The sequence below is a fragment of the Macaca nemestrina genome, chromosome 3, assembly GCF_043159975.1.
Source record: "Macaca nemestrina isolate mMacNem1 chromosome 3, mMacNem.hap1, whole genome shotgun sequence".
Classification (NCBI taxonomy): domain Eukaryota; kingdom Metazoa; phylum Chordata; class Mammalia; order Primates; family Cercopithecidae; genus Macaca; species Macaca nemestrina.
The window spans coordinates 140,488,344-140,505,799 of NC_092127.1; the positions used below are offsets into that span (position 1 = coordinate 140,488,344).

General features: G+C 34.0%; 1 protein-coding gene across 9 annotated transcripts in view; it reads right to left on the bottom strand.

Annotated features, from left to right (window-relative positions):
* The window catches only part of LOC105477242 (CCR4-NOT transcription complex subunit 6 like), a 103,062-nt gene that overhangs the window by 17,714 nt on the left and 67,892 nt on the right, over positions 1-17,456 (bottom strand). For 5 of the 9 annotated variants that reach the window (XM_071093537.1, XM_071093536.1, XM_071093535.1 and 2 more), the window contains 4 exons: positions 16,247-16,315; positions 12,723-12,880; positions 10,172-10,350; positions 239-390 (listed from right to left, as the gene is read on the bottom strand). In XM_071093537.1, the coding sequence (XP_070949638.1) occupies positions 239-390; positions 10,172-10,350; positions 12,723-12,880; positions 16,247-16,315 (558 nt within the window). The remainder of the gene's footprint in view (positions 1-238; positions 391-10,171; positions 10,351-12,722; positions 12,881-16,246; positions 16,316-17,456) is intronic. The other 4 variants (XM_011733649.3, XM_011733648.3, XM_011733646.3 and 1 more) reach the window with 1 other exon arrangement.

Below are 17,456 nucleotides of genomic sequence, written 5' to 3' on the forward strand. Positions count from 1 at the left end.
GATTTTATTACCTATATTATCTGGTAAGTAAAAAAGACTGTGATAGAGAGCACAGAATATCCCAACAAATATAAGATGCTTTACACAATGGTGCTATTTTCCTGCCCATCTCCCTTAACTTTCCTCAAAAGAAAATAACTTTGCAACAAGTAACAGCAAAATTCTATTCACTTGTTTTGAGATGGAAAAACTTGGGATGGTGTTTATTTTTAGTAAGAATATTTTACATTGCACTCACCTGCTCCAAATAGTTCTTTGTGGACCTCTAATACCACAGCGACACCAATATTATCTTTTGTCATCACTCTGTTCAGCATAGCTTCGGATCCATCTGAATTAGCCATCGCCACTTGGTTAAATTCCACTGTATGCTTCTGCACCAATGTAAATCTAAAAGGTACATTATTATAATAATTTTAGGTACTTAGACTATCATGCTGAAAGACATTAAATGAAAGAAACATGACATTATGCATTGTCTCCCTTGTCATTTTCTAGCTGCAAGTGGCCATGTGATACAGTTCTGGCCACTAAGACACAAGAAGTCTGACTATTGTGAAAAGTTTCTCAGAGGCCCCACCTAACAAAGATGGCATATATATCCCTTCATGCTTTTATATCTTGCCCCTTACAGCTAGTGCTCAGAGAAATAATAACCATCCTGTGACCATGAAGTAAGAAGCAGGAAGGCAAAAGCCAACCTTCTAAAAATGGGGAAGCAGCTGAACCAGTTCTGGACTGCCTATTTCTGGAGTTCTTGTGTTAGAAAACCACCCTTCCCTCATTTAAGCCACTGCTAGAATTTTCTGGTATTTAAAAGTGCACACAATCTCAACTAAGTTAATGATAAAAACATAAAAAGAATACAATCCACCTACCCTGTCTGTAGTTTTATTTCTACCACATCAAGGTATCTGTCAACAAAATGCAGGGGCACACCTTTATCTCAGCTAAGGAGTAACTGATTTTTCCATCTGGCTTTTACTAGAAAACTGCAATGGGGTATAAGTATTCTGAGAAACAGATTCTGCAAGATGAAGAAATGACCCTCTCTGTGATTACAGCTTCTACACTAATAATATTTTCTTTCCTTCATTAATGTCAAGTTATTAAGTATTGTAGAGTTGTAGGATTTAATATAATTAGTTTAGTGCTGCCATTTAATCGCAGTGGGATCTTGGTCAAGTCCTTTAACCATTTTTAGCCTAATCATATTAATTTGTGAAATATTTATGAGTAATCAAACCCTACTAAATACATTACTTGCACTAGGTGTTCAGTGGTGAGAAGACATACTTAGTCTCATAACAGATCCCCTCCCCACTTTCAAGCTTTGAAAACAGAAACTAGTTTCTGTTTCTTCAAAAATATTGACTTACTATGCCACAGGATGCTGTACTAAATGAAGCAATATTCCCTTCCCTGCTCCAATTCTGAATGTGTCAGATGGGCTGACAAGTGTAAAGGGTCAGTTTATGTGCCTATTTCTAACCCACAGTGCTTAAAGTGACTATAGTTTCTACCCTCTAAAGAGGTAATCTATAAGCCTAAATATGAAAGATGAAAGTTACTAAGGTGAGGAATGGGGTTAAGAGCATCCCAGGTAGAAGATGTGAAAGGTCCTGAGACAGCAAAAAGCTTTGCAAGTTCATGTGTTAGAAAAGAATGGAAGGGTATGGAATGATGCTGAAGAGGAGAGATAAAAGTTCTAAGCCAGGACATGATATCATTTGATTTACATTTTTTAAGATCACTTTAGCTGCTCAATTAAAGAACTGTTAACTAGGAGGCAGATTAGAAAGTTTGTAAGGTTATCTGAAAGAGAAATGATGGTGGCTTGAACAAAGGCAAGAGAAATCAAGAGGAGTGAGCAGATCCAAAATGTGTCCTATAGACAGGATTGACCATTGTCCATATCAGATCTCTTCAAAGAATTTTAAGCTGTGAAATACCTTTTACAGTTTCTGGTGAGATTCCCACAGATAAAACAGATAAAAGCAGCATTATGTTAGAATAAATCAACCACTGAAAACAAGCAACCTATTTTGATGAATACAAAAATTTGAAATCAGAGGACAGAGATGATATAGTTTTACATTAGTCTCAGTGTCCAATTAATTTTTGTATTTTGTTTTGATTACAGAGTATTATTAAAAATCCTGATTCACACAGCTATAAATGGTAAATAACTGGCCCTATTACTCAGACAAAAGAAGCAGGCATGAAGAAATTTGATTCAGAGGTCTGCATCAAAAATAAGTTAACTAAGCAGCACTTTATGAACATGTTAATGATTTCCAAAATGTTAAAACTTGTATTTGAAACATGTGAGTGAACATGTCATTGTCAAATTACGGTTCAATTATTCATATTTAATTTTTGAGATATCTTCTAAATATTCACAGAACTTCTATGGTATACTTACAGGAACCTAGGATTCTGTATAAAAGTCTTAAAATTCTGTTAATTATAATATTTTTAGAACTGGAATAATTTTACTTCTACCAAAGCCAGGTCATTCTTTGCGGGGTGGGGGTAGGGGAACACAGGACTCTAATTAAAAGAACTATCTTAACTAAAATTTGCTTTCCTGTATTCTTCTCCCATTTTTTCCATTAAACCTAGATCTAGATCTTTTCTTTAAAAGAATATACATTAAATCTAATTTATCTTCCAAATGACACCACTTTAAATATATGACAATAGATGTCAATGCTCTCCCACCCTCCATGTCTTCTCCGGAAAAGAAATGATCAGTTATTTATAAGATATGTGATGTTGTTCATCTGAACAATTTGTTTAAATTTGCTCAACAAATTTAAATTGAACTGACAACTAGGTCTGTCTTTTTGAAAAGTTCATTTGAACAACTCAAGTTTACCCAAAAGTGTAGTACCTATAACTGGGCATAAATGAACTACAGCCTTCTTCATTTTTTAACTGTATTTTTGTTAATAAAGACTAAAACTTCACTTTGGGGACAGCCATATTAATTATAAGCCAAACAGGAACTGATACATATCTGAAACGTTTTGATCTTTTTGTTTTTAAAACAGGTCTTGTCAGTCCTGCATTTATAGGTATTTCAAAACAAAAACGTGGAAAAAATGATTACATTAAATATGTTTATTGTAGAGATATGAGAACGAAGAAAACTAAGTCACTTATAACTCAATACCTCCATTTAAAAGTTAATATACTTCCCCAGACTTTTCTCTACACACATACACACACACACATATTTTTACACAATTAGAACAATACTATTCTATCAGGGACATTTCCTATAACATTTAACATTCTTCCAAATCAATTTTGATGACTGAATTATAGTCCACTATACAGATTCGCCATAATTTATTTAACCTGTGTTGGACATTTAACTTCTCACATATTTTAACTAATGCCATAATGAACATTGCTACATATATTTTTCTGCAGTCTCAGCTGATTCTTGTCCCTCCCTCTTTTTATTCCTTCCATTAATAATCTAAGAGCAGCAATCATTACCTCAGTTAAGTATGACTTCATGAACTTCTGCTCATTAGTTCACCTATTCGGATATTAAGTGCTCTGAAACTTCATCCTATTTAATTTTAAATTTTTTACAGATATATAAGATAGTTGTACAAATTTATGGGATATAATTCTATTTTTCTATTGGACGTAATTCTATTTTTCTAACAGATTAAATATCCCTGCCAGCTTTTGAACATTTAGAAATGTTATGAGCATGTATTCTCTTCTCTCAAAATAATTAAATTTCTCAATAGGACATTATAATAAAAATAACAATAAAAAAGCTACCATTATTGAGGATCTATCCAGTCTCAAGATTTGTGTTAAGCACCTCATATATGTTAGTCCTAAAATTTGCACATGGAGATATACTGCTCAGATTCCTCATCAGTCCTTCAGGGATTGCTTCAGTTGCAGAAAGCTGCCTACTCATGGTCACATACTTCTAGGAGCATCACCATCCAATTAGAAATCAAAAGCAAAAGGTCCAGGGATTTGGGCCCCTGGTGATTTAACTCTCACAGGCCATATAAACTCTAAAGCTCCCTGCTGAGTCACCTGAGGCAGTCAGGCCTGCAACACTTCACTTTTCTCCGTATGTCCAATTCTGCTTCCCCCCCTTTCTTTCCACAAGTGTTGATTTCTAACAACCTCCTGAACACTGAACTATCTCCGAGTCTTCTTTCTGGAGAACCCAAATTGCAGTAGGAGGTATTACTACTGCCATTACAAAGATGAAGAAAACTGAGGCTGGGGCAAGTCTGTCTTTTTGAAAAGTTTGATAGTTCATCCATCCCCCAAATCCTAGAATTTCTCTACTCCAATATTTGTAACAGATTACCTTTGCCAGTTCTCTAACCACACTTCTGTAAGATCTTTAATACCATAAGATATAATTATCTTCATTTGAAAACCTAACTAGTTAGTGCAGTTTAGTGACTCTCCTGGCTTACCAATCTCACCTTTGTGGTTTGCCATTCTCCTTTTTACCTGGTCTTAGTGTTTCTAGTTTGAGGAAAATTCTTCTCAATAGAAATCATGAAAGCAAAACATAAACTGTATATAGCTGTTTTTTGTTGATCATCAATTACTGATTATACAGTCTGCAGTGGGTCCATTCCTTCCTTGTTATTTACAGTGCATAATATTAAAATATCCTCCTCATTGCCTTAGCCCTTTCACCCAGCCTTTTCTTTTCCTTAAGTTTCTTGGTAATGATCATAGGTTCATAAAACTTTTTAAAAAATACATGACTGATTTTTTTCATTTAAATAACAATTCTTTAAACATAAATCTTGAGCAACTGCTGGGTTATTAGACGCTTGCAACTACCCTTCCAACCTTCTTTCTCATTGGTATATACTGCCATACTTTTGACTTTTAAATCTTCTCAACCTTTTAAAGGTATCTTCTTTTTAGTGTCTTTGCTTTCAAAAGTCGAGAAAAGCAAAACTAGTCTTCCTAAACAGGATGCATCTGTCATTATAATACTCCCGTCCACTGACACTGAGAAACTTTAGCGCACACATTCTCACTCAAGTTTTATCACTACAGCTTCACCAAGGGTTGAAAAACCAAAGAGAGAGTTGAAAACTAGTTGAAGCAAATAAAGTTCCTTCTTTCTAGTAAATAAGAGTATTGATATGTTTCTTGAACTTGAAGACTTTCTCAGGTATTCTGCTTTTAAAAGAATGAGATTTCTAGCATTAGTGCTGATGGCTGTAATCGTCTACAATTTATCTTGTTTACTTGTTTATAATTGTAACAAATTTATAATATAGTAAGATATAATTACCCATATTCTATCCCTACTACCTTAACAATGCTACTTCTTACATTCCCTTCCCATACAAACCAAATGTACTCTACTCTGCATGTACTGTCTGTCTCACAGATTTCCACACAGGTAACATTTTGAAATATAGAGGTTTTCTGCCATTCTTTCTATTATTAGATGTTTCTTCTTAATTAGACATATTGGTTTACAGTTACTTTCCAGTCATTGTTCCAAGTCATACAGCCTTGGTAATACGGAAAATCTTAAATTTGTCTCTCTTGATACATTAGTTTACTACTCATACTCTGTGACTGGTACACAGATGCTAAAAGCATTACTCCTGGTGATATTTTATTCTAAGAATTCTTCTGTATATTCACATTTTTGGAAAAAAAAACTAGACAAAAGGTCAAATGGAAAAAGAAAGAACATATACTAATTTAATAAAGACTACTATGACCAAAAAAATCCCCTTATATGATTTGAGAAGTACTATTAGGTTGGATGTTTCAAGTGCAAAAAGAACACGTCCAGAGCAGTCCTTCAAATAAAGACATAACTCAATTTCTTACCAACTTGTAGTCTAAAAATAACTTTGTGGGCTGTGATGTAATTAATTAATGCTAGAGAGAGGACAGTGACTGCCAACTATAAGAAACTAAAGCAATCTATAGGATTTAAGTAACATTCCCTCCCTGAATTCAATTACAGGTAAAAAGGGACAATGTAATACACAGTCAAGACAATAGTATAATCACAAAAAGTTAACTCTGACCCCTTCTGGATCACATCCCAACACTGTTAAAACCAAACCAAATAGAAGTTCTTACTATAATCAGTATAAAATGCTATAAGATGTGTTCTTGGTCCCTTTAAGTAATCATGGGAGTGTCGGAAGGTAACTAACTGGAAAAGGTAAGCTGAGAGACTAGGTTAAATAAGGAAGTAGATAAACAACATCCTATATTTGTACAGCTTTTTTTTTTTTTTTTTTTTGAGATGGAGTCTTGCTCTGTCACTCAGGCTGGAGTGCAATGGCACGATCTTGGCTTACTGCAACCTCTGCCTCCCGGGTTCAAGCAATTCTCTGCTAATTTCTCTATTTTTCAGTTGCTTTTTCAGGAATGTTTCTAATACAAAGGGTAAGTCCACTGGATTCAATAGTAAATTATTCGCCTGGCGCAGTGGCTCACCCCTGTAATCCCAGCGCTTTGGGTGGCTGAGGTGGGTGGATAACCTGAGGTCAGGAGTTCGAGACCAGCCTGACCAACATGGAGAAACCCCGCCTCTACTAAAAATACAAAATTAGCCGGGCGTGGTGACGCATGCCTGTAATCCCAGCTACTCAGGAGGCTGAGGCAGGAGAATTGCTTGAACCCGGGAGGCGGACGTTGCAGTGAGCCAAGATCATGCCATTGCACTCCAGCCTGGGCAACAAGAGCAAAACTCCATCTCAAAAAAAAAAAAAAGGTATTTACAACTCAGTTTCTACATATACATTATATACATATAAAAAACATATGCATATGTATGAATGTATTTTGTAAAATGCTTTGGAATGTAAATAATATTTGTTAAAAGACAAAGCAAAAGCTGAGATCTGGCATTTTATAACTCAAAGTTCTATTTTCTAGTATCTTTATGCATGTAACTCCCAAAAAATGTTCATAATGATGACCAAACAGGTGCTGCCAAATCCAGAAGTAGATTCTGAATCCCCCAAAACTAAACTAGAATAATATGATTTAAAGAATATTGTATTACATTCCAATTATCTGAATATTGGTAACTTGTGTCCTAGCCTTTACTAAACAATACTCTATCCTTTCATCATGATGGATTAGAGATTTTTATTATAGTATTTTGCTATAAATGGTAATTATGATAGTTTCCATTTATTGTTGTGTATTCTGTAACAGTTTTTCATGTATGATTAAACAGTCATCAATGAAGATGAGGAATTATCAGATAATCTGATTACAGAAGAAAGAGACTGAGAATAAGTACAGTGTCGAACTACTCTCCCCGCAGTTATCCTTGTTAGTTTTGTAACCTCTACAAAAATGATCTTACAAGAATACACAAATGAAGAAACAGGTCCAGAAATGGTAAGTCTTTCAAAATTATATAGCTAAATAAATAGAAGAAGCACCTGACTTCAAAACTCAGTCTTTTTTTGCTCTATGTTGTATTTCCAATCTGAAGAAAGAATACAGGCAGGGTAGAATACTTTAAATTCCAAATAGTTGGCACTGAATAGATAGCTAATAAGACATGGATAAATATTTGGTACTGGGACAGAAGGTGGTTTTGTTCTACTATAGGAGGTATATAGTCCTGTCATTCCAGGAAAGATGTTAAAAAGAGGTACAATGCACTGATGTATCACACTCAAAGTCTTAATCTGTTGCCAGATCCATGTTACCATTCAGGAAAAAAGAGTTGAGGAAGAAAAGAAAAACAGGTGACGCATGCATCTAAGTATTTCCTGTGTGCTCATTACTTAACTAGTTCACAGCATTTTTAATAATTCAAGAACCGATTTGTAAATACCCAGATAACAGTTCTAATTGTTATTTCAAAGCCTTAACTACCTCTAGTAAATTGTTAAGGAATTTTAGATTTTTCCTCTCAAAACTGTGAGAATAACAAGAAAAACCTTCCATATTATCTTGAAAGAAACTATAGCAAATAGAAAAATAGCCTGATGTTAGATGTCTCAAGTTTACTGGTGCATTTTTTTTAAGTTACGGTGTTTCAAGGAAATTTGTGTATGAACATAGGTAACAAATACTGTCAAGCACGGTGGCTTACGCCTGTAATCCCAGCACTGTAGGAGGCTGAGGCAGGTGGATTGCTTGGGCCCAGCAGTTCAAGACCAGCCTAGGGCAACACAGCAAGACCCCATCGCTACAAAAAATACAAAAATTAGTCAGCCGTGGTGGCATGCACATGTAGTCTGAGCTACTCAGGGTGCTGAGGTGACAGAATCACCCGAGCTTGGGGAGGTTGAGGCTGCAGTGAGCCATGACTGCCACTGCACTCCAGCCTGGGTGACAAAGTAAGACCCTGAGACCCTGTCTAAAAAACAAAAACAAATGTCAAATTCAGGGCAATTTTTCTAAATGAGTTAATCTTATAAGAGATATTACTGATATCAAAAGCTCAAACAAGAAGCCTCAAGATTACAGTAGTTGTAAGTATGGACTATGAAATCAGACTACTGTGTAACTTGAGCAAGTTATTGAACTTGTTTGTACCTTGGTCTCCTCATCTATAAAAAAAAGGAAATAGTTGTATAGCTGCCTGTAAGGGCTGCTTTAAAATTTGAACAAGACAATTAATATAAACAATTAGAAAAGGCCTGACAGATGGCAAACACTCTGAAGTATGGTCATATAACATATAACAAGATTTCAGTCTGCGAGGGACTACATGCCAACGGTAGTCCCATAAGACTATAATGGAGCTGAAAAATTCCTATTACCTAGTGATGCTGTAGCTGTCTTAACATCACAGCACATTACCTTTTTTATGTCTAGAAATGTTTAGACTCAAATGTCATTGTTTTACAATTGTCTATTTACTACAGTAACATGCTGTACAGGTTTCTAGCCTGGGAACAACAGGCTATACCTTATAGCCTAGGTGTAAAGTAGGCTGTACCATCTAGGTTTGTGTAAGTACACTCTACGATGTTCCCACAACAAAAAAATCAGCTAATGATGCATTTTTCAGAATATATTCCCGTAGTTAAGATACGTAATAGAATTATTCTAAAATGCATAAAAAATTACCAAACCGTTAGAAGAATTTAGTATATTCTGACCTCAAATACTACAAGGTTTTTTACTAATCATTAACCAAAATAAGAATATCTCTACTACAAATTCATGGAAAAGACAGGAAAGTAGGCATAGATAATGGGAAGTGAACCAAATATCTTTCAAATTCACTGAGTTTGTTTACTTAAAATAGCATGTCATGCTGATAATGTGCCTGAAATCAATAAAAATAGATTGGCTTTGATAAAATAGATATAAAACGGGGAAATACTGGAAAATAGCTGTAAGCATGTATATGCTTATCCTGTAAGTAGATGATTCCCTAACGTATCAAATCCAAATTATTAACCATGGGATTCAACCTCTATCAGATGTCACATTTCATTTTCAATTGCCCTGCCTCAGTCAACCCTTTTAACTCTCTACCTCCATACGCTCTGTGCCTGCCTCTCTTATCTATCCATGCATATCTCTATCTTATATATACACCATATGATATTGTAATTGTCTTACATGCCTAGCTTTCCCTACCGGATTTGAGCTTTCAGTGAGATTAGGAACTATGTCTTGACTATCTTTGTGTCTGTTGTGCCTAGCACAGGACTTATCACAAAGCAAATGTTCAGTACACATTTAGTGAATAAATGATTAAACAATTGTATGAAATGTTAATTGTAAAAGATAAAAGATTGGTAAAATGAATGATTCTCAAAAATCAACTATTAAAAAAATCACAGAAAAGAATCCCAGACCACTTAGGGCTAACCTTAAAAGGTACCACTTTCTTTTTTTTACAAAAAAACTAATATTTTACTTCACAAAAATATGTTCTGAAATATGAGACCATTTGAGTCTGTATCTCTTAAAATGTTTAGTGTTATTTGATAATAAAAGCATAAGAAGTAATACAATAAATATCCTTATTCCAAATATACAGCCTGAGAAATGAAACATTAACAACACTTTTAAGTTGTGTAATACTTTTTTCTAGCTTTCTGTTTATTTTACAGGGCCAAACTAAAGACAATTTTAAAGTGTAAGAATTTAAATAAATAAAAGTACACCATTGTGCTTTGTTTCCTTAACTTACTTTTCTGTTTTGAAGAATATTGCACAACCATCTACATGCTTTCTCTCCTGCTCAGACATGATTTTGGCACGTGACTTTGGAGAAAAAAATCCATCATATCCACGCTCCTTCAATGCTGGCAGAAAGAGAGTGAAGTATTGCTCTGTTTCCACTTCCTGAGATGAAAGAAAAGTTATCATCTATATGACAGAGGGAAAATGCTGATTAAGATATAAAAATGTTCAGCATTATAAGATGTAACTTAATAAAAATAATTCACATAGCAAATATTATCTTACTATCTTACCTGATTGCTAGCAGCTGCTACTTGACAATGGTAGCTTTTTAAACATGAAAGAACCAGAAAGGTGACATGATTTTCTCATGCTCACACAGATAGTAACAGGAGTAGGACTACATCCCAAGGTCTCTTGATGCCCAATTTACAGTTCATTCCATTATACTTTACTTCCTCAAGACTGGCAACTAAACAAAGCAAGTTGGGTATATGATAGATTCTGTGATAGGGAATAGTATATTTTATATATAAAAAGGTAATTTAAAAAATTGCTTATCCTTCTGAACTATGGTGGAAAGAAATGATACCCAAGAGTGAGAAACATAAAATCTATTCACAAAAAATTCTACTTTAAGAAATTTTTAAGTACCTAAAATCACAATCATCCAATGGCCTCTATTAATTTGATAATTATTAGCCTATTTTATTCTTTGACTCACAAAATATTTTAACAGGTCTTTCTAAATGAAAGAAATATGAAGATAATTTATGTATGCAGATGTTGCTAACAGCATGAGTTTACGACAGCAAAAACCCATAAACAACTAAATGTACAATGGTAGGGGAAAAGCTTAATCAATATACGTTCATATAATTAATTAGTTTTGAAGAATTTTAGTAACATGGAAAATCTATTAAGTACAATAAATAAGAAACAAAATGTATCTGTAAATATATTTTATTTAATGTGTAGAAGAAAAATACTCCAGAAGTTTTAACACAACAACTATCTTATGACATGAAATTAGGTATTTCCCTCCATCATGCTTTGCATTTTTTCAAAATTTCCAACTTCTCTAGAATGATCTCTTTTTAATACAGTATAGTATTATAGCATCACTTTTATAAGACAATTTTCTTGAATTATGATGTTTTATCCTTCAAACTGCTACATTTAAGAGGGTTTGAGGCTGTTATCACTACAAATACTAAACCAAGAGGTAGACAAGAAACTAAAATAGCCAATTTTGTTTACCTCCTCCTCTCCCCAATTCTCTGTTAGTCTCAGGGTTTAGAAGAAATTTTATTTTAATTTTAAAAGATTTTTATATTTTCCCAAGCAACATAAAAATAAATTATCAAGCTACTCTGTTACATAAAAAATTTTTAAATAATTTTCCCTCTCAGGCTATAATGAAAAGAATGTGTGAAATTATAACACACTTTTTTTTTCTTTTTGAGACAGAGTCTCGCTCTGCCGTCCAGACTGGAGTGCAGTGGTGTGATCTCTGCTCACTGCAACCTCTGCCTCCTGGGTTCAAGTGATTCTCATGCCTCAGCCTCCCAAGTAGTTGGGATCACAGGTGCACGCCACCTCGCCTGGCTAATTTTTGCATTTTTAGTAGATATGGGGTTTCACCACGTTGGCCAGGCTGGTCTCAAACTCCTGACCTCAAGTGATCCACCTGCATTGGCCTCCCAAAGTGCTGGGATTATAGGCGTGAGCCACCACGCCTGGCCTGTAACACATTTTTAAACACCTTTAAGAAATAGTAAGTTTTTGAGTTGATGAACATGTTAATTAGCCTCATTTGATCATTTAAAAAAAATATATGTATCAAAACATCACAGTGTACCCCATAAACATATACAATTATTTGTCAATTAAAAATTTTTAAACCTTTAAGCACTTAACATGTTTTGAAAGTTGCTAAGAAAAAAGTTACTAAAAAATATTCAAACATCTTTTTGGCTAATCATTAGCTAAATTTTGAAGCAATAAAACACATTTCATGAAAAGATTCTGCTTCTTCAGTAAAGTTCAATTAATAAAGTGCTATAAAACAGAAGAATCTAAATTTCAGAGATGGTTTATAAAGTAAGGTAAGGCAAATAATGCATGATTTATAGTATAATATTTTAAAATATGTCTGTTTAAGGAATAACTGTGGGCAAGCTTTTTTTTTTTTAAACAGACCCCAATATAAGTTAAATTTATATTCCTAAAACACCGGCAATCTTCTGTGGTTTTCTCTTTCAGCAATACCAATGATCATGAGGTGAATATTAACATGAATAATGGGTAAGATTATTTCCACTTAAGTGAATAGTAAATAAATGTAAGTAGATGGTTGTATTCAGTCAGCAAAATAGTTTCACTATGGAAATGTCTTAAATGCTTATTTAAATTGTCCATTTTTTTTAAGAGGAGGAGAGAAAACAATTCTTTTTGAGCTTTGGCTCTAAACACAGGATCTCTCCCAGTGGTCAGATCTTCTCTTATGTTTAAGTTCACCTTTTAAGTTAAAGACAGTTTAATTTCTATGGTGTTACCTGAAGACTAATGATATCTGCGTCACAGTTAACAATTTCTTCCATAATTCCCTTTTTCCTGTATTCCCAGTTTAATGCCCAGGATGGGCAATAGCCATATAGCTGCCGGGTAGCGTATTTATCACATAACACATTGTAACACATAACCGTGAATGATGCTAAGAAGTGGGAGAAAAAACAACAGACAAACGGGAGAAAATTAGGCAACTTTTTCTAAAGCAATATCATGTGTACACCTGCACAAGCACACAGCACACACACATACGCCACATATCATCATTGTAAAATGCCTAGGCAAGATTAAGATTGCTAATCTGCTAAAACATCACTGGAGTCCATCATACAAAATTTACTTTACTAAATCTAGAATTAGACTAACAGCTCATATTTGAGAGTTTTGAGGAAATTTAATAAAAATTTAAAATTTTAAATCTGCTAATTTTTTGCTTATAACGTGCTGAAGAAAGCTTCTTTAAATGAGTGGGACAAAATTAAACTGTAGTTGCATTTTAATTAAAGAGCTCTAATCTCATTACTTCTTATTAACAAAATATCTATAGTTAGCATTTTTTTTGGGCCTCCTACTGCTATCATTACTTTGAGGCAGAAGAGTATGGACTAACAAAATTTAGTTGTAAGAGAATCCTTTTTGTCAATCAAAGGTGCGTTTCTGAAATAAAATGCTCATTTTTAAATGTCCTTTAACTATAAAAAGACTGTGAGCAAACTAATAGGAGAAGATGGTTTGCATCCTTGCTACTGTGTGCATACTTGCTAAGTGTGCTGTGAAGACCAGCAGCATCAGTAATCAATCACCTGGGAATTTAGAAATACAGCATCTGTGGTCCCATAAACACCTCTTTTGGACAGGATGTGCAGTTCAACAAAATCCTCAGGTAATTCATATGCAATTGCATGTTAAAGTCTCAAAAGCCCTGATTTTTATCAGTAATTCTCCATCTTGGCTGCCTAGTAGAATCACTTTGTAGATCTTTAAAAGAAAAATGCTGAAGTAAGGATCTGACTCCAGACTAATTAAGTTGGAATATTAAGAGTCTAGCTATTCGTATTTTTAAAAAGCATCCCAGCATCCCAGGTGATTATAATGAACAGACATGGCTGAGAATCACTTATTTAAATAAGACATGAGGAATTCAAAGTGAAGTGACTCTTGATTGAAGTTGGTTCTGTTTCAGATGATGGAAAAAGTATTAAGAGAAACTCAGTTCAGTCCCCTGAGGGTCTGACTGGTGACCATTTTGTATACTGGGAGCAAAATTTCAATTTGAGTTGACTTGTATTTTCTGAGTATTTATCTTGGAAATGACCCAGCATCATTTCCAAACCACTACACTGTGAAGTAAGCACCCTGAATTTACCTTACTATGCTTCTCAGGATTTGAAATGTCATTTGGAAGTAAGGTGAAAGAGGTAGACTGCCATTTGCTTCATTCAGTTTTTTCCTAAGACTTTGTAAAATGAGATTTCATTAAAAAGATCAGAGATGGCAATTTTTGTAATATAGCCAAAACTCTTTATATCTCTGCCAGTGCCTGAGAATGAACCAGCAATTTTTAAACAGAAGTAAAAACTACCTAAGTGTTATTATCACTCATCTCTCATACTCTGTTTCTATTTGGGACCTTTTTCATTATCTAGGCTTGATTCCCATATAGTTTATCATTATTATTATTATTATTTTAGCAATAAATCACCCTTAGCCACCGCAAGGTATTATATACATCCCTCTATGCATCAGAAGTAAAATGCATTTTTTAACAGTAACTTTTTTTTTTAGCACTCAGCTCCTACTCAGGGAAGCACCATACCTCAAAAGTCCACACTAGTTTTTCAATGAAGAAAACTCAAGAACAGATTACTTTGAGAATTCAGCAATTAATGAATTTGTTTCTATTGTTCCTTTTCTTAATGGAAATGTAGCTATGCAATATTAGAAAATCTTTTCTTCAAGATTATGTTCACTCATATCCAAAAGAATTAGAAAATGGTGTTTTTAACATCAGAAGGGAATAATTAATTATACACCAGGAAAGGCCAACTATAAAATAAATCTATCTAGCTTTAAGTTTTGTAGAAAACATTAGGTACTCCTTTCACTTAAACCACCAATATGCAACCTTATAGTAAAAATGTTATTCATAACATTGACACAGTGCCTCTTAAAACAAGCTGATATTGCAGCTCTAGAGTGTGGTGGTTTTAAAATTATTACCTCTGAAAGACACAAAAATGTACTGCATATTATAATATTTTGTAGTGTTATTAAAATGCAAATAGAACCATGAAGAGGCTATATATCCCACATTTCCAAATACTTAAAAAAAGACTTGTTCTGAATTCTCTTAACTTAAAAAAGCCCAAAACTCACCAACAAAAGGCCTTTATATTGCTCAAAAAATATATAAAGTCTAATTGTGATTTACCCTTTAACAATTAATTATCTTGTTTTTTTGAGACAGGGTCTTGCTCTGTCTCCTAGGCTAGAGTGCGATGGCACAATCTTGGCTCACTGTATGTAAACTCAGCATCCCAGGTTCAAGCGATTCTCATGCCTCAGCCTCCTGAGAAACTGGGATTACAGGAGTGCGCTACCACGACCTGGCTAATTTTTGTGTTTTTAGTAGAGACAGGGTTTCACCATGTTGGCCAAACTAATCTTGAACTCCTGGCCTCAAGTGATCTGCCCGCCTTGGCCTCCCATTGTGCTGGGATTACAGGCATGAGCCACAGTGCCCAGTCAAAATTTATTAATGTAGTACTATTCTGTAACTGGTTTAATCTTCATACTGAAACGCTTGCAATTTTCATTTAATTTTAAAATGAAATTAGATATCATGAAAATTATTACTTTTGTGATTAAAAAAAAAAAAGACATTTGGAAAAACAGTAATTCATAACTTATTTTAAGTAGAATTCCCAAGCCTAAAATACCAAATATGAAGAAGAATTTATAAACGTCAAACCATTATTGGTCCCTGCAAAAAGATAAATGCTTATGTTTTCTACATTACTTCAGTTCTAGAAATGCTAGATTACATACCTATATTGCTCAAATACCATGTATTATTTCTACACCCCTGGGCTGGTATTATACTTTGTTGCCAATACAGTAAATATATGCCCAGTCTACGTTATTCTTTCATAAATGTTATCTACCTCTCAAGAAAGATCAAGTACTTCTCAGTAGCTTAAAATTTTTCACAAGAAAAACCACTGTTATTCATTTTTCTTACATCACCCAATACTCTCTGTGAAGATGCCATTTGGAAAGCTGTATTATAGAAATAATTTTAAAACCAAGGGCTGCATTACTGTGAAACATATAAGACACTTATTGACAAGTCTATCTTAATGTGGACTTTTTAAAAGTTTATTCATCAGTATTTTTAAACGCATCTACCCATGAGAGGTAAAAATGAAGTCTTATTTATTACAGATCATGAAGCCCAAATAACATTTTAAGTATTTCTGGGAAAAAAGGAAGAATGAGAAAAACTATTTACCTGATGGCAGAATTTGGTCTCGTTCTTTTAATGTAATCCATGGCCTCGGAGGAAGCTGCTCTGGATGAACTGGAAAAAAATTTTTTGTAAATATAGGTTAATTTCATGTGTTTCTGAATTCTGACGTGTTTATAATGTCAAAACCACCTCTGTTTTCCATTCTGCTGTAACGGCCTGCAAACTGGCTTAATCTAATGCTGAAATTTAATGAAGATTTAGTAGCCAAAGGAAATTTAAGAAAAGCTATGCAGAGAACACAGAACTAATACAAGAAAATAACATTAGGAAACTCATTAATGGCATTTTTACTTACATGGTATTTACAAAAAGTGCCTATTTAAAACCCTACGTAAAATCTTAGGTCTTTAATTATATATGTAAAGTGTATTGACTTAGCCTTGTGGGAAATCAAAGCCATCTGAAATTCCAACCCTGATGAATTAAAAGAGTCAAACATCTTTAAAATAGAAAAAAGTACCTATGAATGTATTAAAGTTAGTGAATTTTCTAGTGCGGCCTTCATTTCCTGATTATACTCTCTCTCTTTTATAATGTCAACACAAAACAAGAGATAAGGATAGAACTACATTATGCAGAAAAAAGGAAGGCACTTGTTAAACACTAATTGCTCAGATATGGTTATCAATACTATGGAACCAAATGCTACCTAACTACCAGATGAGTTAAGATTTAACTACCCCCTTTTCTTTTCCTTTCAAAATCTTTGAAATTACAGGACAACCTGATTCAAGTTTGCAGATTTGCCCATGGTAGTAATGGCTGAGAAATGTATTGCTTTAAAACAAAAAACTCTCCATCTTTATCTAGCCACTTTGGTCAAAACCAAAGTAGCCCAGATATTTAACACTGTCACTTTACTAACAGTTTTGGTGTTCTGAAAGTCTACCTATATAGTACTGTGTTTTAGCAGCCATACTCTTCACAGAGTAGAATGAACACCATTTCATATATTCCATATCTTCCCAGGAAAGAAAAGAAGGTTATAAGGTAATAGACAAATCATCCAGCTTGTTCAACATACTGAATCCCAGAAAACAATCTTCTGGCTATGTGAGTGCCATAGAATCACGGCAAGTGTCTCAAAAATGAAAAATCTAATATAGAAACAGAAAAAGTAAACAAAAAAATTTCTAGCTATTGGGATCCTTATCAGCAAAATCTACCTAAGTTGGCTTGCTTAAAAATTCAG